This window comes from Amphiura filiformis, chromosome 7 (genome assembly GCF_039555335.1).
Source record: "Amphiura filiformis chromosome 7, Afil_fr2py, whole genome shotgun sequence".
Taxonomy (NCBI): domain Eukaryota; kingdom Metazoa; phylum Echinodermata; class Ophiuroidea; order Amphilepidida; family Amphiuridae; genus Amphiura; species Amphiura filiformis.
This window is the reverse complement of record NC_092634.1, coordinates 15,870,502-15,897,806: the sequence shown is the minus strand read 5'-3', so window position 1 is coordinate 15,897,806 and position 27,305 is coordinate 15,870,502. Positions and strand designations below refer to the sequence as shown.

Sequence of the window (27,305 nt, the reverse complement as noted above, 5' to 3'; positions counted from 1 at the left end):
TTCATGCCATGTCATTTCCCCGGGGTCATTTCACGAATTGTCGGCTTTTTTACACACTAATAAAGACAAAATGGTCCACTTATGGTCCACCAAATCGCTTCAATTAGGTCTTCATTTTGCAAAAAGTTTCTTACTTCTCAGGGGGGCATATCCCCCCTCAGACACCCCCCTGCGTCGGGCAAGCGCGATGCGATGCTCGCTTCTCGCACATTTTTTTTACATTTACAATATTTTATTTTAAAGCACCCCGGGGGAAGCAGTCCTGGATCCGCTCTTGACACCTTGTATATATTGATGGGTCTACTTTCAAATTCTCAGCGGCACACCCCCCCTTTCCCAGGTTTTATAAATGTGAAGTTCTTAATCTGCATATTTACCATTGCAAATTGGGGGAAATTATAATAGAGTGAATTTTTTTTTTCGTGATTCTCGCGCAACCGGGACCTTATTTTGGTGTTAACTTAGGTCTAGAATATCCGCAATTTTGTTTAAAAAACAACAGGAAATGGCCCCTAAGCGCATCCAGAAACAAAAATTTTCCAGGGGCCCTAAAGTGGGCCCCTGCACCCCACGCCGTTAGATGCTCCGCTCGTTTCACTCAATACGCTCGAATGGGATAGTATATTTCTAGCGCCGCACCACTTATAAATCCCTTGCGCCGGGCCTGCAGTACATTATACTAGTACATGGAAACCCCATTATAAACCTGTTGTGCAAGGGAGGTTAAAAGGTGACAATTTGTTTACCACATATCACATATGCATAGGCAATAGAACCCCATTTAAAAGTAGTCAACATGAATAATCACAACTTTTGAAAAAAGTTTTGATATAACTCCTCCCCACTGTCCCCCCCCCCCCCACTTTAGAAAACCTGCATATGCCACTACCTAGGATACTGCTGTTAACCTTAAGAGCTGTAACAAGAACCACACAAGACCAGCTATAATATTTTCAGTACAGTGATATACTTTTGGCCAATCCACATACTAATGTCTTGTTTGAATCACACAGTTCATAGAAAACTGTCAATATTGAAACAGTTAATAAAAGAGCTTTGAAGAGAGGTGCTTACCTTATTGCCAATTATACAATGTCTTTCCCCTGTGACAAAGGCTGAGCAGAGGGCATACCCTGATTTCATGGTGCGAATACACTGCAGAGTAGACCTGTGTAAAAAGTATATATGAAGATAAAAGTTGAATGATTTGGAATTCTCTTTGCACAAGTGGGATATTTTACCAAAGCTAACAAAATTATGTGCACATTTATATCAATTTCAATGTTTTTAATCAATCATGTTAAGAATTAACACCACACAAATAAGTGCGGATTTTCTTTTTATTTGGTGTTCACATAAAAAGTAAGCATATTATTCTGGCACCAGATAGGGTAAAAGAAAATAGTAAACACTCTCAAACCATCTATTCCATATCTTGATGAAATCCCAAGAAAAACTCCTGATATCACATTGGTATTGTCAAGCATTAGGTGGCACTGCCTTAACAGAATTGAACACATCTCACCTCCTTTTTCAACCAAAATGACGGTATAACTCTTGTAATGACATGAAAACATTTGAGAACAAATTACCTCATGCAAACCTCACTTCCTTGGAGTTAAACACCATGCAAGATCATTTTATTTAACTCATTGACCCATGTGTGTCATATACTGCCTCTAGCTATAATGACAGCCTGGTGATCTGGCCATCTAATTTTCTGCTCACCAAGTTTAAGTAGTGGCTTTAAAAAGTCTCTGTGGTAGACACTAAAAGTATAGTACTCAGTGAACTGGTTCTCATTGAATTAAGACACACCTGATTTTGCTCTGAGTTTGCAGTCTTGTTTGCTACTGAGTTCTATTTGAACCTGCCTTCAGTTTTTGACTTGAATTTGTTTTTAAACTACAGCATGTAGTTTTCCTTGTTGGCTTATTTTGTGGCTATCAAATTTTACCTACTTCTAATGCCTGCATTTTGGTGTTTTTGTCCCCCTCTGCATACTGTCTAGTCTGTATTTTACTTGTTTCCCCACATCAAGTTGATGCACCTTGCTCTTTTTCTTTCCAGTTGTTCATATTCAAGGTATCCTCTTGTATCATTTATTGATCCTTGATATGTTTTGTGTCCTCGTCCATTTGATTCACCATTACCCACTTTTTATAGTACTCACTCACCTATTCCAAATCTTGACACAGTCACCAGACCCTGATAACACTGTGGTATTATCAGAGCTAAAACTCAGGGTCCTTACATCAGACCTGTGGGAGGGAAGGCTAACCATGGAAGAGCGCTGTGGTTCTGGTTTCTTTTCAGTGGTACTGATACTATAGGTTTCTATAGTATTATTGTGCAGGAGAAGCACTAGCTTGGCTGTGTTGTCTGCTTCTACTAGTACATCAAATGACCTGAAAAAAAATGATTCCATCACAAATTATCACCATTTCTTTTTGATGATGAATGATGTCTTGAAGAAGTGCTAATATGTTCGCTAGGGCTTTATTTGAGCAAATTTTGCTAATAAAGGTTGTAGCAAAAAACATGCGAATATGAACTTTTGTCACAAAATACCAACACACATAAAAGTCCACTTTATTGACAATTTTATTATCCATACAACATACCCAGATAAAAAATATTGGACATGAATCATACTATTTTATTGGAATCAATTTAAACAATCTATTGTATCTATTAAAATTGTACAACAAGTTAACATTCTGCAGTACCCTAAATAATCAGGAAAGAGGGTCTGAAGCTGAATAGAGGTAATGGACAAGAGTTAATTAGAAAACTGTAAGCAGACAATGATGAGGATTACATACTAAGCACCATCGATGTCAGGATTTTTAAAAATCAATATATTGGCCAGTCAATAGCGATGAAAATCGATAAATCGATTTTCCTCCCAATTTTACTCATATCTTCTACATTCATCCATAAACGATAACCATCTGCTATTAGTTAATCCCTATTTTTGCATTCGTTGCTGGCATGGAAAGCCTTTCTCCTTGGGACCCCAGTAGTACGATATCATCACATAACCTAGGAATTGCTCAATTGATTTCAGTCCTTTTTCCTGATTTTTGATACTATATGTGACCCTCGGCACAACTGAGCCCGGATGTCGCCAGTGCCACTATTGAGATATGCTCCATCGAACTTAACAATAAACAATAGGAAACAAAGGATTTATTGACTGTTTTATTGATTTTTCACTACTTAAATGTCAAGTACTATAGACATGATATACATCATTTTAAAGCTAATTTCAAGCAGAATATTTTGGTTGAATATCTCAAAAATGATGATTGGCGACTTTCAGGGCTCAGTTGTGCCGAGGGGTCACATATTTTCATTATCGGCAACTTGGATATATATCGGTTTTCTTCAGAAAGTGATCTCGTCGATATCGATGTGATTGGATAGTCAATTTAGTGATTACTATCCATATATTGACAGTCCTTATTACATACCAATATAAATCACCTGTATTTGTTATTAACAACTTACCTAATCTTTGAAGCTGCTTTGATATGACATAACGACCTTATTTGATCACCAAGCTCCAAACTGAGTTCTGTGTCTTCCTGGTCTTCATTTTGATCACCATCTTTCTCCCTGATGCCAAGTTACCAAGTATGATGAGAAATGTGGCAGACAAGAAAATAAATCTGTCAGTCTTATTGTAATATCTTTCGAGATAATTACATGTACCATAAAGCTGTGCAACTTGCTTATTCACAGAGTTTTAATTTTGCAACCTTTGTCCTACACAAAATAGAGAAAGCCGTATGTGCGATGCAATGCAATATCTGTCGTATATTGAATTGTCAAGTATAGGAACCGACAAACTGTACGTCTTGCAATTTTGGTAAGGGCAAAACCAATTAGTGTACAGTCTGTCCACTCTGAAGTACAAAGTAGCAACGCGCGCGTAAACAGCGCGTAAACAGTCCGCAGTGCTGCGTCTCTGCTGCAGGTATGCGTGCCTTCAAAGTCGGCACGATGTGTGCGTTCGCGTCGGTACTTTGTACTTCAGAGTGGACAGACTGTTAGTCCACACATAAGACTCTCAGCTACATAACCTAATGCACAGATTTTGGAACCCATCCTAAATGATTGCCCTTCTGAGTTTCACTCATGGCGGAAAACACACTGTACACATTCATATACATCTTCATACATTTTGACTTTGAAACAATTCCAATTCCCATCATAGATTTGATGCAAATTCAAGTATTCATGATCAAGAACCATCTTTGTTTGTATTAACAAAGTTATGTTTATCAAACTGCCAAACACTGAAAAGTCATTGATCATACCCAGGAAGGAAACCGGACCAATGACAGTGCCTTGGGGAATACCACCATTATCCAAACAATTTACCTTTGCCTTTTCCTAGCTCTCTTTTGTCTCTTCTGAAGTTTTTTCTTGGCTTCATCTTCTGTGCAATGGAGAAACAACTCCAAGGACGAGTCTGGACCCTGTGGTATCAACAATATCACAATTAGAGTATTTACAATCCAGCTATTATAAAATGTGTCCCCCGTTTTAAGAAACACTTCATTAATAATTATTATATAACAAGCATGTACTGTCAAATTATTCTAGTATTAATTTGGCCTCCATCCATAAGAGTCAGTTTAGCTTTCTGACAAACACTTTCAAATGGTACATTTGAGGTAAGGCCTAAAAAAAAAATTGTTTGATTGGCGTAACATAAAAAAAATTTTAGGGTAGGTAGGTCGGGATTCTTTTTTTTTTTTTTTTTTTTTTTTTTACTTTTTAAGCTGTAAATTTCGTTTGATGAAGGCTTTGGATTATTTTTCCAAGTGTAAGGATACTTTATTGGCGCAGTATAGCATTAACAACTTTGAGAGATACAACTTTCACACAATCTAGATTTACCACTATATATACCATAATTTTACTCACATGACATCCCATGAACCTGCCTGTTGCATCTAGTGACAGAGACGCAACTCTTTCACGTCCATGGCGCATCACTGAGCCCACTCTCGTACATGTCAGTATACTCTGTAAAAACAACACAAAAACATGAACGTAAATATTATATAACTTTCATAATAATGGTAGAATATATAAACTGAAAATAAAGTTTCATGGAAACCAATAAATGTATTCCTTAGGCCTAGAAATCAGTTGCAGTGCGGGCGAATCCATTTGGATTTTTTCTTCCTGTAAACGAGTGTCAATGCTTACACAAATCCACATGTATTCGCCCTCAGGCAAATTTTACGACCTCAATTGAATTCAGAAACTACTTGGTATATATAGCAGGCTTTCTCAAATGGCACCATTCCTAGTGGTGCCCTGCCAGATGCAGAATTTATTGTAAAATTAAATGCTATGTAAATTGAAATAATGAAGTTAATTGAATAGAAATGTGTGAAAAAAATAGACCATCTGAACCACTCAAAACCCCTCCAATCAATGAGCTGCCAGGGTGCTCATGCCTCCTGAACTCCCACTTGGGCATTGCCTCTGTACCAGGGCCATAAATATGGTCATGAAAATTTACATTTTTTAATTTGAAACTTGTCGTCTGCCCCCCAACCCCCACCCCACCCGAGTGGAGAGGGTTAACAACACCTACCGATTCTTCCTCTTCATCTTCTTCTCCTTCATCTTCAGTTCCAAATTCCTCAACCCTTTGCAGCTTAGGTTTCTTAACAGGGCTCTCTCCATCTCCTTCCTCCTCTTCCTGAAAAAAGTACAAGTCATGCAAATATTTGTCAGGTAAACTCACAGAATTAGAGGAAAACCGGGACTCCCTATACAGCCACGTATAATTGCGCCGTCAACTATGGAGATAAAATTGGGGGTATTTGGGTCTGGTATTTGGGTCCTTGCCGATGGTGCGCGGACATGAACTAAACAATTCTGCATCTCATCTGAAGCGCCTTGGGAGGGCGCATCAAGTCAAATGCGCCCATCATCCATGTCGTGCTTGCATGACAACAAAAGCCTTGAGTGCATTCCGAGGGAAACTGAATATAACCTCTAATTTTTGCTCCATGCCTGTATCAAGGTGGTAGTCAAGTCCTGGTTCTCCTTCTCTAATTCTGTGGGTAAACTACACTAAAATGAGCAAATTGTTTTGTGAGAGCATATTAAATCATTCACCAAGCACTTTATAAAATCTGCAGATGTAGATTTAATAGTAAGCTTCATTCACTATTCGCTGTAGAAGTGATGGAATAATCGGATTAACTACCATAGCAAAAGGATAAAACAGTTTTTGAATATGTCGCACTTCACTAGTATGTTCACGCAGTACCTCTGCATTGAACCATATCATGCTGATCACTCGCACCTGTAAGATTAGTATCTTTGAAAAGAGCGGTATTGTATTCAATCTATGTTTGCAGATATACATAAGTGATGAGTGCAACCTGCTTGTAGTGCAGTGCGATATATTCAAAAAAATATTATCCTATTGCTATGATAGATAATCCGATTATTACATGACTTCTACAGCGAATACAGTTGAGATATGGACAAGTGTTCTGTATGAAGTACAAGATAGAGTAAATAAGTAAATAGAAATGAAACATTTCAATATGGACAGCATCAATTGAATTTACCACTACATGTATATGGACTAAATTGAAAACTATAAGAGCGCTGTCATAAACAATAAAGAATGTTTAAGCACCCCCCACGTCTCTTTTCTTACACCTCTTACATATCTCTCTCATACTTGTTCTCCCCCACAGGGCCAGATTTACCTTTTGGTGGCCCCTGAGCATGGCAACATGATTAGCCCACCTGGCTCTTCAAATTGAAGTGTTACACCCCCACCTCACCATCCCACCTCTGTGTAACCTTAGTTTTTTCAAGAATTCTTGCTTCAAGTTGCTTAGGTATCCTCAAATTACTTTATGCGTGTAGCACATGAAAATTTGCAATTTTAATGCTAAATGGGGCAAAATTAAGACAATTGTGACCTAAAGGCTGGCCAAATGAAGATACAACTTATTCTAGCCTCCTCTTCTGTTTTTTTAATAAAATTTTCCCTCCTAAAATGTTGGCCCTTTTAATCCTGGTCCACTGTGGCCTGTGGTAAATCCGCCCCGCTCTCCCACTCCCTCTCCCTTCCACCTCTCTCCTTAACCATTCTGATCAACCCACCTGATCTTTGAATGCAATATCCCACACTCTCAATTCACTGTCGGCAGCTCCTGTGATCAGTCTCTGATCGTTATCGCAAACGAGGCAGTCCCACACCTAGAAAACATAAATATCACAAAATAAGAAAAACAGTTGTCAGTGTAATTAATTAGGTGACAGTAATAGCATACATTATTCATTATTCTTGTATTTAAATACATTTCACATGGCAAGTAAAATACACACATTTTGTGTATTGGTTGCCGACTTATTACCAATGAAGACATCTAAATGTAGTGGTTTCTTATGATACATTTGTACATGTATGCAAAGAAATTAAAGCAGAAAATGGTAATCTGGGCTTTAAATTAAATAAGTCAGACCCTCATACTAAATGCCCTAGAATAAAGTGTTATGGTCAGGCCCAAAACTGTTGATGAGGGTCCTTAATTTCAGAACAATGGCTAATTGAACATTTGGCTTATTTCAAGTCCTGCTGGTATGGTAAATAAAAGCTATTCTGTTACCTCCACCGTCCATTAGAAAAAGTCGCACATTGTGATTTGTCCACACCCTAGTACTTACCTCTGTCCTGTGAGCAAGCAGTGTTTTAAAGCAATGCTGAGTGTCTAGATCCCAAAACTTCACAAAGGTGTCTTTAGAGCTGGTAGAAAAAGATGCACAGTATGAGATTTTATTACAGACAATATGGTAATTATAGTCTATATATCAATCAATCAATAAATCAATCAATCAATCAATCAATCTTTATATATCTACCTTGAGTCACTGCCACTAGCTTTGAAGTTCAGCGTGTGCTGCTTTGGCTTAGCGTGGTTTCTTGCGTGTACATATGCGGCATGTTGATCGTACGCATTATAGTATGTACACGCACCAAGTAACACTAAGCTAACGCATAACACACTGAACTTCAAAGCTAGTGCAGGTGACTCGAGGTAGATGTATGGACTATAGTCATGCCCCTCCCTTTATGCATGTTCCAACGCTCTCACACCTTCACATCAAGTTGACCAATTCCCTTCCCACACACTGTCCACTTTTGATACATATGCACGAAAGGCATGTATTCCTAGGGCACAGTCACTTTGCGCTGTATCACACACTACTGTCAGATGCACCACCTTTGATCATGCTTGTATCATGCTCGTACACTAGTGTCACAAGGCAGCCAAGTGGACTATATCAGGCCAAAATGTGTATATTTTACGCCAGTATCGTACTTTTTACCTTCATATATCAGGTTAAAGTCCAAGAAGCGTAGTAAACCAACACATGCTGTCACACACACACCAACAAGCACACAAACATTTGAATCAATAAATTCCAAGGCAATGAAGCCCAATTTGTTTGATCTTGAATAATCCTTATTATAATAAATTACTGAGTTTGGCGAATTGGTAAGGCTAAAAACTTTTACGGTTTACATTATTTCGGAAAACAGACTTTTGCGATGAGTCACCAAATTATTATGTAAACATTTACTCAAGATGGCGAAATGTCCTTTTTGGATGTCAATACTGAACATCTATTTATACAATGTATGTGACCCAATGAGTTTGAGTATAGTGGCCATTCTTTCATTTATATAATGACAATGGAGTGAGTGGTCATTGTTTATACGCCCATCAATTACATGATGACAATGATTATATTGACTTCTGAATTATTCTTGAGGGGCTGTTGAGGACTTTCCTCTCATGAGTAATTTCATCTTTTTCTGAGTAGTGTCATCTACACCTATGAAGACTTTGTCATTTTTCTGCTACATGATGTGTACTTTACAAACAATCCACCTCGCTTTTGTATTTCTAAATGATAATCTCACTAATGAAACAGAACATTTACACACCCAATATATCAGTACAATTTACCAACCGCCGAAAGGCTGTGACCGTTAAAGATTGTGACCACGAAGCACGGGTGATCGCTAGTGCTTGTTAATTAATTATGATATTTCACTTTTGTATGCAATGTATTGATCAGTACAATTTACAATTAATTCTGATTATCTAGTCAATAGTTCATTAAGGGCTCATAATGAAATTCCCTTACACAGGAAGGTGTGCGCCATCCTGCAGCTTTCCTGTGCTAGCCTTCTTTGTTAAAATCCTGGGCAGGGTGTATCACTGATGCATATAATCCATCCGCTTTATGACCGAGCTTTCCTGAGGCGCGCGCTTAGCGAGGGGAATCCTGCCTTCTTTCTGTGTGAAAACGTGGTAGGGTATTTCAATATGAGCCCTAATAACAATTAACATGTACCGTATTCATTCCATTAATCGCCCAGGGCGCTTAACAAAGTCATTTTGGGTAGGCGTTTATATTTTATATTGTTTACATAATTGCATACGTAAAAATGGCCCAAAATATTGATTTTAGGTGTAGACTGTTCCGTGTTTGATGTGTACATGTAGTTGGATCCTGCACATAATGAAATATGATCATTGTGTTGGATCCTGCACATAATGATGGAGGTTCATGTGTAGTAAACAGGCCTTACCGTTTGAGGCGAGTGATCGCTCTTGCTCGCCATTACTCGCCCAAACTCGATTTCTAGTAAGCAATTTTCCACTCAACATAGACACTAAATATCACTCGCTGCGAATCTCCCAAATTCAGCCATTTCAGCATTTAATCGATTCTGTGCCCCCTCCAAGCGTAGAAAGTCAACAATTTGCGCACTAACATAAACACCTAAATACCATTTGAAAAACGAAGCTCTACTTGATTATACCCAAATAAGTGATATTTGTGAAAATTTGACCACTCGCCTAGAATCATGATAGCGAATGATTAATCACTCGCCTTTCAAATCTAGACAGCAAGGCCTGTAGTAAAGTCGTTTGGTGGGCATGGCCATTTAGTGGAACGATTACAGTATATCCCAAAATCAACCAAATTTGACTGTGGTGCCTAAGAAAATGTAAAACACTAACCTGGTCACAAGTATATTGTGTTCCTTCATAAACACACATTGGGTGATAACTCCTTTGTGTCCTTTTAGTCGAAATAAGCCGCTCTCATTGACAACATCCCACACTATCACATCTGTATCCTAATTAATCAACAAAATCAATCAATCAATCAATCAATCAATCAATCATGATTCAATCATACATCTATTAACAGCTATCAACAAATGACTTTAATCAAATTGCATGTTCAGTAATTCGATAAACTTAGTTTTTCTCACAGAAACTGAAAACTTAGTTTATCTAATGACTGAACACTTGGTGTGATACACTAAGTTTATCTGAGAAAAATTAAGTTCATCGAATTACTGAACACTTGGTGTGCTAAACTTAGTTTTTCTCCCATAAACTTAGTTTATCTGATGCCAGATGTTCAGTATTTCAGAAAAACCCAAGATTATCAGTTGATAACTTAGTTTATTCTCACTAAACTTCGTTTATTCTCATTAAACTTGGTTTATTCTTGCTATTCTCACTTAACTTAGTTGATTCTCACTAAACTCAGTTTATTATCACTTTCTCACCAAACTTAGTTTATTCTCACTAAACTTAGTTTATTCTCACTAAACTTAGTTTATTCTCACTAAACTTACTTTATTCTCACTAAACTTACTTTTTCTCACTAAACTTACTTTTTCTCACTAAACTTACTTTTTCTCAGTAAACTTAGTTTATTCTCATTAAACTTAGTATTCTCACTAAACTTAGTTTATTCTCACTAAACTTAGTTTATTCTCATAAATTTAGTTTATTCTCACTAAACTTAGTTTTACCACACACACCAGTAATTTAAAGATATCAATTATCATAGAAATACATGACTCATCATCATCATCATCATCATCATCATCATCATCATCATCATCATCATCATCATCATCATCATCATCATCATCATCATCATCATCATCATCATCATCATCATCATCATCATCATCAGTCAGTCAGTCATCTGCAGATCAGGCGACTACAAGTTTCTTTCAACTTCAGCGATCCGGGGCCAGAGATATAATTTGGTCTGATTGGAACATGCATTCACTATCCCCAAGCAGGTGTTGGATATAAAAGAAATGATGTACACTGCTGACCTTGTCTCTTTTTCCCAAAGCGCATACAATTTAACAGATTCGTCATCTGGCATGCAGAGATATGTGACACGATTTGGTCCACAGGGGGCCAAAGGTGGCAAATTTGAAACTGAGATAAAGGTAAAAATATGGAGTAAAAAACAATAAAATACATAAGAAATCAGACATCAAAAAACCAAGAACCAAGTATGCTAGACCTTTGGTGTTTTTAGTAAATGATAGCCTATTGTATGTATAATGTAATAATTACAGTAACTCAATTTTCAAAAATGCCTCCTTTGGCCCCCATGGACCAGATCGTGTCACATATGCCCAAGAAACTTAAGCTGTCAACTTTTTCCCATTCCACAAGAGGCTTGGTGTTGGTCATGGCATAGACGATGCATCGGTGACATGGTCTGTGCACTTCATGTTTAACATGATGGATTAATAGAAGGTGGCATAAGCATTTATTTTTCGAAAATTTTGAAAATTAAAAAATACATGGAAAAAATAATTACATAACTATGCTTACATTTGATCCAGATACAAGCCTTAAAGCTTGCTGGTCAAAGCTTAATGCTGTTACAGCTGACTTGTGTCCACTGAAAGTGACAGTGACTTCACCAGTGACTAGATTAAACAAACAGATGCTACCATCCGCATAGCCGACTGCAAGCGTGTTACCTTGGGGACTCTTTGCAAGATAGGTGACTTCATGCTTGGTACCTTGTAGCACCAGAACCTACATGAAAGGAAATGGAAAATTTAAAGAAAAATACAAAAACAGAAACAAAAACAGAAACAAAAACATTTGCAACTGAAATACGAGGGGGTATCAAAAAGTTTTATAAATCGCCCAGAAGTGAAAGAGCTATATCAATGAAATTTTGTCAGTGCAATCACTGGTCCTTATGTACACTATGGTGCAAAAATGGTCTCATAAGAATGTTTACTTGTTTTACAGGCGGCGCTAGATGCTAATAACCTGCTGCCCCAGTTACTGCGCATAAACTGCAAGATTGAGAAAATTGAGGCAAGCAGCGTTATTAAGATCCTGCATTTGAAGGGTTCCAGTGCCTAGAAAATCGATGATGAAATGAAAGTTATCTTCGGTGGTGATGTGACATTGTCACTGTTGCTTTTTGGAAAATTAATTTTTATTTCATCACATGACATCTAGCGCCTGTAAAAAAAGTAAACATTCTTATGAGACCATTTTTGCACCATAGTGTACATAAGGACCAGTGATTGCACTGAAAAAAAATTTCATTGATATAGCTCTTTCACTTCTGGGCGATTTCTAAAACTTTTTGATACCCCCTCGTATACTGAAGTTTTTCACCCTAGGTTTTATTGAATTTAGATGGCAGAGAAGTGTAATTTTACTATGCAAATTAGCTTAATTTTGAAACAAGTCCAGAGGTCAAAATGTTGTGGCAATACATTGTATTCGCCAAATGACCCTAAAAATATCACGAAAATCTTTTATCTAGAAAAAAATCATTCTGAATACCGTATTTAAAAAGAAATGTCAAAATGAATCTACTTCAGTGGCTAAAAATTGGCAGTTTTAATTCAATAGTCAATATCTGAAAAAAATTCCCCAAAATACAAAATTGAGGTCAGCCACACCCAACAGGCTATGGTTGCCTTAAAAATATAGTTTACCTTTTCTCCTTTCCTTATATCCCAGATAAAGACGTGTTCACAAGCTGGTACAGCAGCATACTTTCCTTTCAAACCTCTCTGTTCAACAAACACTATGTTTGCTTTATTGCTCCCTACCACACCAAAGAGGGCGCTACTTGCGTATCGCAGGTACTGCTTTGTCAATCCCATGACCTACATGGAGGGAAAAAAATAAGATATCAAAAATATTGACATATTTCGCATCCATTGGCAGCAAGAACATCTCAGCTTTTACATAACATCCTACAATGAGGTCATGTACACACATTTTGATGGAAATACGCACTACACATAGGCCTACTATACCGACGTTGCACTTCCGGTTGTGGAAGCTTACTGTTCAGTGCCCCCATACAGCCCAACTTTAAATTTGAGCTGACCTTTGACCTTGGAGGACCTAGCAAATGCAAAATTGCTCTGGATCTGCATGTAAGCCTATTATCATACCACGATGCACCAATTCATTCAACACTGAAAAAATTTAGCCAATGCCATTTGTAGTAATTGTTTCAACAAATTGTGCATCTGGAGATAGAGAGATATTCCTCTATCATACCGGGACATCATGCTGGTGCTTGGGGATAAACTATTGTTTCTTTCAAATAAATCTAGCCACTTTTTGCTTCAGCCACTTGTTGCGCTTGCTTGTGCAATAGTGGTGTGCCCCGCTTTTTACAATACTACGGAAGTCGATCGGCATTCCTTTACTTTAGGGGTTTTTATTTTTACATGTAATAGCTGCCTCCTGCACTGGTTAGGGTTAGGGTTATAACACTGTACTTCCACAAGACTAGGCAGCTATAACATGTAAGAATAAAAAACCCTAAATTAAAGAAACGCCCAGAACTCATGGCCCTATGGCGAGGAAGGAACCAATAGGGCCATGATGTGTCGGGCTATAATATCGTACAAAATGTAGGTATGCCAGGCAAACCTAAATTAACACATTTGTTTTAAAATCAACCAAATTCGCCTAGAACACAATACATATTTTGCATAGAAATTTAAAAGAACAGGTAGGTCAAGGAAACCTGAGTCTGACATAAATATGTTTTCTATACTTCACTTGACCTATGTCTGGTTCCATACAGCAATACGCAGTATTGCTGTCTGGTTAGCAGGTACGAATAATTCCGCGTGAATTGAGACATCGGAGCAGGTCAAACACAGAGGACTAGCCTACATCCCGTATCCTACTATCACTCAAACAAGCAAATCTCTTCACGAATTCACTCACCTTGCGATCCTACATCATCAGTTGAAACAAACATCTAAGTTTCCAAAAACAACTTTGTCATTCCTCAAAACTACAAGTAACTTCATTAATAAAAAATTGAAATCCTACTATTACCCGTTATTGAAAATTTTGTTCGATTTATGTCAACCAAAAGAACGCATACGAGTCGAGTTCAGTTGACCAAAATGGTATCTCCTGCCTCCTGGTCACCTCAGATATGACGTCAGTATCACAATCGGTGGATCGGATTGGTTGAAATCAACGCCACGTTTTTGACCTTGGTCAGAGATATATGCATATTCATGTATGAAAACAGCGATGCGGATATAGTATCATCACCGGGACTGAGAAATGCGACATTTTCGATGTTTGTACCGGGGAATTTCAGACACAGAGACTCCGCGGAGATTTCTACAAATTCGTCCAGGCAAAGGTACCCAAAGGGTTGGGGATCGCATTTTTAACTATCACTAAATGTTTCGGAATTGAGGTCGGCTAAAAAGTAGACCGTTTCGGGGACTGTAATTGGTGTAGATGTCACATTTTGAACAGTGAGCGATAAGTGACCAATTTGACGTTCAGCACAAGTGTTTATCTTTACTCAGGGTAGGGGCCTACACTTGACCCAAATATATGATTTTTTATGGTGATGAGCATGTGAGACAATCGCACATGGAATTTTAGAAGGATTTTGATAGCAGTTCCATTAAAACAAAAGCTGCTATCATAATGAGACTAAGATCTAGAAACACCCCCGAAATGCCGTTTTGGGGAATTTTGCCAGCAGAATCTTTTTGATAGTTAATCTTTGACAAGATGTACATGTAACTTTACTACGGAAAGTGCTATGACAAAAAGATTTTCAGTTTTGTCTTTCTTTACTCAAGGGCTTTAATTTGATATATAAAATGATGCAGTTTGATGGCAAATTTGAATTCATCTGGCATACCTAAAAAATGTACGTCATCATTGTTTAATAATGATCATGATCTGATGATTCAATTTCAGGGCTATTTCACGTTAAGTGTGCACTTTTCAAAATGGTGCTTCAGCATTTCTGGTTACCTGAATTTGGAACATTATATAATGTGGGTGATTTTATTAGATGGGTGTTATGGAGGAGAAGCTACAGGAGCATTTTCATTAAATTCTGACAACTTTTTATATCAGATTTTTGCATTTACATGCATTTTCAACACATTTCTGGAGTCCCACTTCATATTTTGAATGTCTTGTGAATGATTTCTTAGGAATATAAATAAGCCTCCTTTGTAGCTATTGCTTTGGTAACAAAGTATGAAGCATACACAATGCAATGCAAGTTATTTGGCATAAATTGGTCCAGTATTGCGAAAATTATGACCATTTTTGTAATTATGTAGATTCTGCGTTGAACAAAAAAAGCGATGTCCTCTCCAAAACAAGTACTATCAAAATTGAAACTAAATTGGTAGTTCCTGCCAAAACTTGCATCTGTAGAATCTTCAGGGTGTTCCACAATCATAAAACAGGACAATTAGTTCTGAGGATATTTGTATAAAATATCACAACCTGCCAGTTTTGGTGTCTTGATTCCGCGTTAAAAGTGTGTCCTCTCCAGAACAGGGGTAAATCGGCAATTGACACAAAATCAAGGGTAAATGTTTCACTTTATTTCAACAAAATTAACCTTCTCCTTCCCTCTAACAAGACATGGCATTAGTTTTTAATCACAATACTCAAAGATGATGATATCATGTTGTTAAACAGAATGTCCTCTCCAGAACAACCAAAAACTGTGGTCCGTAACAGCTCACAAAAAGCATGTACTTTTATTTCAAGTGAATGTTTCATCTAGATATTGACAACACATCTAAAGTGAACATTTGTAGTCAGAAACATCTATTTTCAAGATATGTTTTGATGGTGAAAGTGTGGATTTCATGCCTCACCAAATGGCTGTGACCTGTGTCTGGATTTGCAGGAGCCTTCATTAAAAGTAAAATACAAGAGATGGTATGCTTTTCTAGCAGTATTTGTGTGTAATAACATCTGATGAAAACTTTTAGACTGATGAAGATAAGTATGCTGCTTGAATATCAGTGAAAAAAAGTGGAAAACTGGTTGTTAAACAAAATGTCCTCTCCAGACACCCATACGTTGGAAAGCTCAGAAAACACAAGTTCTACTGAAAAATATGGGAACTTGACAATATTTAATTAAAACACATCAGAACTAACATTTATGATAAGAAAAATGATACACAAGAGGATATACTGTTATAATATAAAAGTAAGAGTTTCATGTTTTTTCAACAATCGTTTAACTTGCTTCTGGATTTGCAGAAGCCCGCACTTTAATTTCTAAACAAAAAATGTCATGTAGAATGATTAAAAATTGTGTATTATCATCTGATGAACAATGTAAACAATTGCAAATAATTTTGACCCATACATTATTTGAACTACATAGCACTGAAGTGGTTAATGTTGTTTTGTTAAACAAAATGTCCTCTCCAGACGCCATGCATTTTCCCATTGAAACTTTAGTGATGAATTTAACAATGTTATTGATGATCCCACGCTCTGATATTTTGGAATTGAATTTGGTACATCATGAAGTTCTAAAATCATAGAATTTTATGAATTTAAGGACTTCTAATTTTGACCCTCTGTGGGACTGTAAATGTACGCTTAAGTTAAGCCTTAACGTGAAATAGCCCTCCATGTTGAACTAAACATGATAAGTGAATTTTTAACCCCTTTCCTAACAACAAAATCATTACAAAAACATTGCTTCTATATAACTTACCTTTTCAATCTCAATACACTGTTAACCAATCTATTAATTTGCCACAATTTAATCGGAATTTTTAAGCTTACCAAACATACATTCACGTTTACGTTTCACCATGCGTCTCAATTGGCTAAACATAGCCCGTCACCAATTAGTCACCATTGCCACCATCCATTATTTAGCCGCCCAATTGGGCTACATGATCATGATGTTGAGCAATTGATTATTGCTTCAGGGGTGCGCCTATTGTAAGGCGGGATTTACGAACTACTACTACTACATGATGATGATCTCTGAAAAATACCCCGGGGGCACTCCAACTTTGGAGGTGACGCGTATGTAGGGCTGTTAAGACCCCTTTTTCAGCATCGCTGTCACCCAAAGACCCCATATTTTTTTACAAACACATGCTCTGTCACCCGAAGACCCCCTATTTTTCCATTTGATCTGTCACCCAAAGACCTTTACAAGTTCAATTTGAACAGCAACTTTCATTTATCACTGATTTTGTTACTTATTTTGAAAAAAACAATGAAATTTGAAGCCATTTGGAACTAGAAATTCGATTTTCGAGGTTTTTGCGTCGCTGTTTCGGCTCTCACCCAAAGATTCCATTTAAAAAAAGGTCATGTTCTCACCCAATGACCCCATATTTTTTTACATTTTGCTCTCACCGAATGCCAAAAATCATGCTCTCACCCAATGACCCCATATTTTTTACATTTTGCTCTCACCGAATGCCCCTTAGTGCGAAAGTGCCAGCCCTACACCTATATCAATTTCATATTGAAGTGCCCCCCCGGGGAAAAATACCAGGCAATACAGCACTACTTTTTTCCCAGGGGGGGGCACTCCCATATATTGACGTTCGTCATGTGCCCATGAAAAGACCCCAGTGTTTTTGGCAAATCCTATACCAAATGACCCCGTTTTTTTCACTGAATGACTCCCTTTCTTGAACAATCAGTCCTCAAAAAAGTTTCGGCGGCGCTTCACATTTGGCAGGCGGCGGATCATATGATCGAGCCGGCAACTTGTGAAACCGCCCGGCCGTAGGCCTATGGCATTTTCCAATATAGAGGGTATTCAATACTACGTCACTTATGACAGAGTCATCTCATTTAACTAAAATTCTGTCCTCCATAAGGTAACACGGGGGAATTCGCATGATAATGCAATAAAACAGGTGATAGCTATGAATGGTTACCCAGTGGGCACAATCGGGAAAAACTACGTTGTATGGACGTTGTAATAAGATCGGACGTCGGGCAACCAAATTCCAACGTTAACACAAGTAATAATCTAGGACGTCAGTACACCTATTAGTGACGACGTCGCGCAAACGTTGTGGTAATGTCGGCCGTAAGACGATCGTCGTACGACTTCAATACAATGTTGAGGCAACACTTCATTGCCGACATCAGTACAACTGACAAATAAAGATGTTGCATTAACGTCACCTGTTGACTACCCTGCGTCGTCAGTTGTCGTACGACTTCAATATAACGTTGAGGCAACACTTTATTGCCGACATCAGTACAACTGACAATAAAGATGTTGCATTAACGTCACCTGTTGGCTACCCTGCGACAGTTGTCGTACGACTTCAATATAACGTTGAGGTAACACTTCATTGACGACATCGGTACACCAATGATTGAAGACGTCGCAACAACGTCTGCCGTACGATGGTTGTCGTATGACCTCAATACTCAACGTTGAAGCAACACTTTATTGACGACATCGGTACAACTGCGATAAAGACGTTGCATTAAGGTCACATAATGACTGCCGTGCAATGGTTGTTGTACGATCTCAATATAACGTTGAGGTAACACTTCATTGACGACATCGTCTGCCATACGCTGGTTGTCGTATGACCTCAATACTAACGTTGAAGTAACACTTAATTGTCGACATCGGTACGACCGACGATAAATATGTTGCATTTGGCTTATTGTCTTAAAATGACAGTTTCTTACGCCGAGATTGGGGAAACGTCGTCGCACAAACCTTAATATGACGGTCAGAATGCCGTCCGCGATATCGGACCAACGTTGGTAAACAGCATGACAGTTGACAGGCCTACTGTTTCCAAGTCATCGGAATGGTCAAGTTCGTCCAAAATTTTCTATTTACTAGGCGCATTAAAGTGTAACATTAAATAAAGACTATAAAAGCCCACTAGATAAACTAATAATAATAATAATAATAATGATGAGGATGATGATGATGTTGCAACTCATGATGATGATGATGATGATGATGATGATGATGATGATGATGATGGTGATGAATATAATGCTTAGTGATAATGTAATATATAAACCTAATGAATATATAATTATATTTATACTAACAATAAAATTTTGGAATTCAATCGTCAGTAAGATTTTTTTATTAAAAAAAAGAAAATCAACAAATTTAGTAAATGTTATCAATATTTACAGTAAATTTGATCAATATCCTTTAAATAATGCACTTTAGCAGGTTTATCCATCAAAATATTGCTTATATTAATTTAAAACACTTCATAGAATATGTAAACCCCGTTAGCTCAGTCAGTAGGGCATCGGTCTCATAAACCAAAGGTCATGGGTTCGAATCCCGGCAGTACATCAAGGTAAGTGTTATGTATAAAATTAAGCTAGGAAATTTGCTTCCGTTGTAATATAGACAGTATTAAGTGTAAGACTCTGTGTGAGCAGAGTATATGCTACTAAATAATATTCTTCTTTCTTTTTTCATGATTTTTGTCTCTTTGGGGTTACTTGCCAATGGTTGGATCAACGTTGGTTTAACGTTGGTCAATGGATGGATTAATAACATTGGCCCAACATCAACGATATTATGTTAGCCCAACGTCACAAATTACATCTTTATCAGGGTTGGGTCAATGTTGGATCGACGTTGGCTAACGTCTGCACAACGCTGAATGTGGACGTCGCACCAACGTTCTATTTTGGCGTCAAAAAAACTTTCATATCCATCCTCCAGGCAACCGTCGTCCAACGTTAGATATTGACGTTGACACAACATAGTAGCAACCAATTGTGCCCACTGGGTATGGATTCGATCTAGAGACCTGTCCCTCTGTCATCTTAACCCATCTTAGAACTGTCCTCCAGCATGGCTGCCATTTCAATTGTTATACGGTTCCGGTTGGTTTATTGCATACTCTCTATAGGCCTAGTCGGTTAGTTTTGTGGGGTTCATTATCGAACCCCAACGGTTTTAGCAGGCCGTTGCAACTTGTATACCAGCGCAATGCAAAAAGGTGGCGACACCGTCGGCTTCCCCCGTGTATTACCCGCCAGCGCCATTGATAAGTCACGGCCGCTGCCATTAATATTGAATATTGCTACAATTTATTTGTTTATGTTTCTTATATTCTTTCTTTTATAACTGTGCCCATTTATACATGTACTTTAAATATTAACTGTCATTACTGTATCCGTTTGTTTGGTAAATTTTCATAAAATATTGATAAATTGAAGAATTTGTCATTAAACCCTGGGCGCCGCCATTTTAGAAAAGTGAAGAAAAATGCTGCTGCCACCACGATAGTAGCCTACTAAAAGCTACCTAAAAAAATGTGCGTAGTGCTGTGGAGACTTACGTTAACATGACGTCACGAATATGCTAATTAAAGAAAAATGCTGCTGCCATCTACGTCCACATGTTGCAAGCGTGACGATCGCTGACCTCACATCGACGCTTGAGTTGTAATTCCATCGCACTACGTGCTCTATTCTTTATTCCATGGTTTTAGCTTGTATTTATATTATTTATCAACATAGGCCTATTTGTTTGTGATATTTCAAGCGTTTTAAAATTTCAAAATAATCCCATTCAATTTACACGGTTGACGATGAAAATTTACTGAATTTAGAGAATGCAATGCGGCCACCACCTGACATTTGGGGCAACTTTGGTCAGAGCATTACATTCCATGAAGAAAAAAAAAAATCAAAAAAATTGATCTTCGCTGTATATGGACAAGTTGTTGTTTTTTGTGACATTTGACCCCTTGCAAAATTAACCATCCTTGCTCACAAATATCGATTTTTATTTTTTCTGAAAAAATGTTAAAAATGCTAATTTTTGGTCAAAAATCCCAATTTTTTCGTAAATTTCGAGGAAATTGGACATGAGCGATTATTATTTCTTTCAAACATATTCTTAACAAATTGACACCAAATATGACTAAAAACAATATTGCTGTACGAAAATATAACCATTTAAAAAAATATATTTGACCGACCAAAGTTACTGCCCGCTGACCGAAGTTACCCCATTTTACGGTAGGCTTACGTCACTTTCATATTCGAGTGCTTCCCCCGGGAATTTTTTTTAGTTTAAAAAATATTTTATCTCGGCATTTTATCCTGTTTTGCCAAATGAAACAAATTAAGCTATTAGCAATGAAAGTAAAATTTGGTCAATTTTTGGAAACAAGGGCCAAAATTCGTTTTATCATGAGCTCACAACAGAGTCACTGAATGGTAGGCCTATACCGGTACGTTTTGCAGAAATCTTTCTGCCTTTTTATATAAACTACTAGATTCCAACCGCTAATGAGATATCTTCTTAAGTAGTTTGTGATCAAGTAGGGGCTTCTAGGCCTACATGTTAGTGCAGAGCTGGAAACTTCGGAACCAGGGATGCAAATTGTGCGGGAGCGGGGAGCACAGTGGCGTAACTCCTATGGGCTCTGGGGGTCCGCGCCCCCGGGCACCCGGGCTAAGGGGCACCCAAGCCTGGATAGCCTTTGACACGATAATACTTTGTTATAGGAAAGAAGTGGAAACCTTTACCCACCATGCATAGAATTTCTCTTCATTTGGGTGCCCCTTCAACACAAAATTTTTCAAGCGCTTCGCGCGCATTGAAACATAAATTGGCATTTTAAAGACCTAAATTCAACTTGATTTAATACCAAATTAGTGGTATTTTTGCACGCCTGCACGCAATTGTTTTAGGAAGAGGGGGTATTTTGTATTCTTGCCCCTGATCGCCACAATCACTAGCTATCGTCACTGCAGCTAGTAGCTGCTAGTGATGAGTCTTCAAAAGTAAAGACATTGGAGAATATGAAAACATTTTGTTTTATTAACATGCACTGCATTAGCTTGTATTGAAACATGAAATAAATTTAATCTGAAACACTATTTGTACATGTATGCCTTTCAATACCAAAATTGATTAGCTCTGCACCATGCACACCCTTGGTTAGGGGCACCCGAACTACTTTCGCCCCCGGGCACCCTGTCCCAAAGTTACGCCACTGGGGGAGCACCGATTGGGAACTAGCTGGAACTGTACCGTAGGCTTACGTCCCATCCCACTTATCGCGTGATGGGACACATGCTGCCGGTAGGCAGTGGCGTAGCCAGGATTTTGATATTGGGGGGGGGGGGCAAGTTTGTTCCACGAACCGACAAGATATTTGTAAAAGATGAGCGTAGCGAGCAAAGCGAGCGGAGCGATAAATGGGTGGGGTCCAGGGGCCCGCCTTAGGGCCCCTGGTGGGGGTCCAGGGGGCGAAGCCCCCTGAAGCTCTGAGGTTTTAGCGTTGTGGAGGGCCAATTTTCATTCATGTTTTTACTTTTAGGTAGGCCTAATCACTAAAGAATAGGCAAGGAAATAATGTTTGAACATGTTTATATAGTCTTTGAAAGTTTGAAATAATTCAATTACACAGTGTCTAAATGCCAATACAAATACATAATGTTGAACTCCAATTATTAACATGATGTGAATCTTTATTGTATCAAGCAAGAAATATTAGTACGTACATTTCGGCATCAGTATACATACTATTATTACTATGCTTACATGCACATAATATTTATAGGCCTAAGCCTAGTCAAGTTCGCATGACCGACGATGCCGCGTGAGTACCGGTATACATCGCATGCAGATGCATGATTTGCCGACCGGCGCTCCGCGCCGGCACTTTAGTAGACCACTCAAAATGAACCGACGGTCCTGTCTGAACCGACGGAATGGAATATTGGGGGGGCAGTTGCCCCCTTCCTCTAGCTACGCCACTGGGTAGGGGTAAAGACATAGGCCTATTCATGATATTATTACATTAAAAGAACGTTTTACAGCCATAGCTATTTATACTGAAGCAATTGGGTATTATTGACATAATTATACCAGAAAATAACCGGAAAATTATAAATATTATAATATTATTATATGTTTATTATTTTCATCTTTAGGCCTATACATGAGCCGATTTAAAAAAAATATTTTCTTGGGTTTTTTGGTAACAAGCCCCCAAAAACCCTTTGTGGTTCTCAGCCACAAAATCAATAATCAACTTAGTAGGCCTGTGTTCAGTATTAATTTGAGCTGTTGGCAACATTATATGCAATTTAATAAACGTATTAAGTTTGTTTTTTGTTTGTATCAAAAATTCATTCAAGAATCCCTGTCCCACTCACTTAGTGGATATGTTGTGGGGTAAGTGGGACACCATATAAATAATTGGCTAATTTACATATATTTTATTTGTATCACGATTTTCTGCTGTCACAAAGCTTTCAAAACAATTTCTCCATAATTTTCAGCATAGATCTTCATATTTTTGTGGGACCTGAGAGCACATCAGATATACTAGGGGATGACCCCTGGGATGACCCCAAAACATAATCAGGATGTTCCCAAAATAAGAAAAAAAAGTCTCAAGAGTCAGTGTATTTTCAAAATAGCGTCCAAAATGGCCGCCAAATGCAGGTAATCACTATAAATGACCATATATGAATGGTATTTCTGAACCAAACTAACTTTTATTAGCTCAATTAAAGAGCCCAGCATAAACTAGTTGAACCATTTTCTTACGATCCGTGACCATTCATAGCATACCTTTGTTTCTCCGTGGATTTGAGTAGATGGACATATTCTAAGAAAAAATAGCTCCTATGTCCCTCCCAAAAATGGCGGGAAAATCTATTCATAGCTCATTTTTCAAAATGGCCGCCGGTGACATTTTGAAAAACATGAATATCTATATAGGCCTACCATGTTCTGGATAGGCTATAATGACAAATAATATGCCGTTTTCCACTATCTTTGGCATGACCAACCTTTTAAGATAAAATTCAAAGTGTTGAGAGGTTATCTTGACCCCTAAATCCAAGATGGCCGCCAGTTCCATATTGAAAAACATGAAAATCGATATATCATGAAGTGGATAGGCTATAATAACAAACAATGTGTCGTTTTCAACTATATTTGGCATGCAAAACCGTTTAAGGTCATATTCAAAGAGTTTGGGGTCACATTGACCCCTAAATCCAAGATGGCCGCCAGCGCCATATTGACAAAAACATGAAAATCTAGGCCTACCATGAAGTGGATAGGCTATACTGACAAACAATGTGTCGTTTTCCACTATTTTTGGCATGGCAAATCTTTTTTTGTCATATTAAAAGTGTTTGGGGGTCATCTTGAACCCTAAGTCCAAGATGGCCACCAGCGCCATATTGAAAAACATGAAAATCGATATATCATGAAGAGGATAGGCTATAATAACAAACAATGTGTCGTTTTCAACTATTTTTGGCATGCAAAACCATTCAAGATCATATTCAAAGAGTTTGGGGTCACCTTGACCCCTAAATCCAAGATGGCCGCCAGCACCATATTGACAAAAACATGAAGTGGATAGGCTATACTGACAAATATTCCACTATTTTTGGCATGCCAAACCTTTTCATGTCGTATTCAAAGTGTTTGGGGGGCATCTTGACCCCTAAATCCAAGATGACTGTCTAAGCCATGTCGAAAACATGAACATCGATATTTAAGATGTGACACATGAGGCCAATACTTATTTTTACTCAATTACTTATACTATAGATTTTAAAAGTGTTACTTTTGAAAGTGAGACTGATAAACTAGTAGGCGTGCTGAAAGATCATTGCCCTGTAAAAGACAGTTTAGAAAAAGTAGAGAAATGGGAGAACATAAGGACAAATTTTTACAATGGAAGGGCCTTGATCAATTTCAACATGTCAATACAACAGTGGAACTGATAAAGGACCTAAGGGTTATCATATGCATGCTACTTGTTGTACCACGATGTCTAACATACACGCTCACTGCCAAGCCACAAACGCAAGCACAAATCTGAGAAATAAAAAAAGGCTGGGATGTCCGGTCAGCAATCATCTTTCGCAGGACCTCCTCCCAAGAAACTTCGTTCAAGTATAGGTGTTCTGCATGATAAGGCATTGTGCGTCCATAAAAGTCTGGTAACCGAGACAAAAGTCTGGTAACCGGGACAAAAACACTTTTGTTACTTTTGACACAAGATGCATGGAAAAGGTCCAAGGCACACACTATCTACATTGCAGATGAGGATACAAGAGAGTGGTTAGATATGTTAATACCGTCAATCCCAGACGAGCAAACAGCCCCGCAAACAGCATTTGGCTTGGAAATCAGATACAACCGTCATTACTGGCGTCAATATGTCAGCAATCAAGCGAGAGATAATCTCAGTGAAAATGCTTAATTCTTTCAACATATCCAACAAGTCGTATTTAAAGATCGTGAAATACGCACCCTTGAAGGACTGCTCCAAGATTACATACGCATCAGTGTTGTAGTCGAGTCCTCGTCATCCGAGTCCGAGTCCGAGTCCGAGTCCTTGGTGTCCGAGTCCAAGTCCGAGTCCGAGTCCCTACCAATTTCTGATGTCCGAGTCCGAGTCCGAGTCCGAGTCCTCAATGTTCGAGTCCGAGTCCGAGTCCGAGTCCTTATGTATTAAATTCAAGCCCCGGGATTTTCACCAATACTTGATCAATGTAGGCCTAAACTTAACCAAAATTTTAGTTCTATATTATTTTCTTGTAAATACATAATTTGCTAGTCCCACCTAGCATGCGCATAATGCCTAGTATTGTTTTGGGGCTGTGCAATAATTATGTTGAGCGTGGGGAGGGGTGAAATTGCAAACAAAATGCTTATCCCCTCTCGGCCTGCAAAAATTTGCCCCCCCCCGGCCTGCCAAAAATCTTTGCACCCTCCTTTGCACATGCCATTTTTTGGGGATCCCAATTTATGTTGCGAGCGCAGCGAGCAGGAAAATTTACATATATGTAAGCGTTTCCGTACTGTTTTCTAAACTTTTTTAGAGCGTTTTATATAAAAGGTGCCACAAATGTGCCAAAAATTGCTTGTTCCCCCCTCTCGGTTTGACAAAAATTGCTTCCACCCTCCCTTTCGATCGGCCAAAAAATTCTTACCCCCAAATTTACCTTACCCCCAATGCTCATTAATTTTTGCTCACTTCCTTAGGTAGCATAGCTTGGAAACAGAGTATACAGGTTGTATCAAAATGATTGGTACCCATCAATTTTGATGGTTATTGAACAGCTGGCCAAATCTAACATTGGATACCCTTGAAATGTGCAAAACATATAGTTTATGACTTGTTATACAATTTATCTATAAATTATACGGGTCATGTGTTGAATTTTTGTGTGTCATACTCATCCAATATCAATGGAAATTAATGGGTACCAATCATTTTGATACAACTTGTAATCACAGACTCACAGTAACTTATTAGGCTTGTGTTTTAAAGAGGCAAAAGATGCAATATGACAATCAAAATATAACGTCACTACCAAACTTCAGGTGCCAAACGAAGGGGTGTTGGATCCGACTGTAGGCCGATGCAGTATTATTCTGAGGGTGGGGGCCACTTACAAATAAAGGTGGTACGGGTATGTGCGGCGGTCCAGGGTCCCTTTTTCAGGATCTCTGCAGCAGTTCCTTAGACCCATCACATTTGCATCATGCTCCAGTTCATTGAGCCTAACACCTGAAAATTGTAGCTCTTAAGCTCAAATTTAGAAACATTTTTGAATTTGTTAGCTCCAAATAATTTGGCCCAATTTACGTTCACAGACCTCCACAAAAATGTTGAAATTTCAGTTCATCAAGCCCCTATTATACCCCCAAATCAGTTCTTAGTTCCCAAAGTTAGGCGCCGCACACCCCTGCCAAAAAGTGCCCCAAGATATTATTCATGTACATTCTAGACTTGCGTCTAACAAAGGTGTCATGTCAAAACAAACGATCCATTTAACCATTTAAGGTTAAACAAAGTGTTGAAGGGCTTTACCTCCAGAAAAAATATATTATTACCTTATACGTAAGAAAATATGTCTACTTATCATGTGAAATAAAAAATCCGGAAAAAATGTGTGAAAATGTGTTTTAGCCTTTTTTTAGCTCTTGTCAAGCACTATTATTCGATTTGTTTACAAGCGCCAAGCAACTGTCGTCTAGGAGAGTGATTGACATCTTTATTATTAGAGAAGAATGGAATCTGTATAGTTCATGAATATTCATGTAGTATTTATACAACAGCCATTTTGC

At 38.1% G+C, this 27,305-nt stretch overlaps 1 protein-coding gene across 2 annotated transcripts in view; it reads right to left on the bottom strand.

Annotated features, from left to right (window-relative positions):
• The window catches only part of LOC140156800 (WD repeat-containing protein 3-like), a 34,422-nt gene extending 17,320 nt beyond the window's left edge, over nt 1-17,102 (bottom strand). Inside the window, exons 1-12 of one of the 2 annotated variants that reach the window (XM_072179783.1) lie at nt 16,988-17,102; nt 12,869-13,042; nt 11,733-11,942; nt 10,095-10,213; nt 7,723-7,801; nt 7,159-7,254; nt 5,621-5,728; nt 4,939-5,040; nt 4,390-4,487; nt 3,514-3,621; nt 2,178-2,408; nt 1,075-1,168 (exon numbers count right to left, since the gene is read on the bottom strand). In XM_072179783.1, the coding sequence (XP_072035884.1) occupies nt 1,075-1,168; nt 2,178-2,408; nt 3,514-3,621; nt 4,390-4,487; nt 4,939-5,040; nt 5,621-5,728; nt 7,159-7,254; nt 7,723-7,801; nt 10,095-10,213; nt 11,733-11,942; nt 12,869-13,039 (1,416 nt within the window). In that variant the 5' untranslated portion in view covers nt 13,040-13,042; nt 16,988-17,102. Of the gene's footprint in view, nt 1-1,074; nt 1,169-2,177; nt 2,409-3,513; nt 3,622-4,389; nt 4,488-4,938; nt 5,041-5,620; nt 5,729-7,158; nt 7,255-7,722; nt 7,802-10,094; nt 10,214-11,732; nt 11,943-12,868; nt 13,043-16,916 lie in introns of both variants that reach the window. The other variant, XM_072179782.1, reaches the window with a different exon arrangement.
• Nucleotides 17,103-27,305: the final 10,203 nt, after the last annotated feature.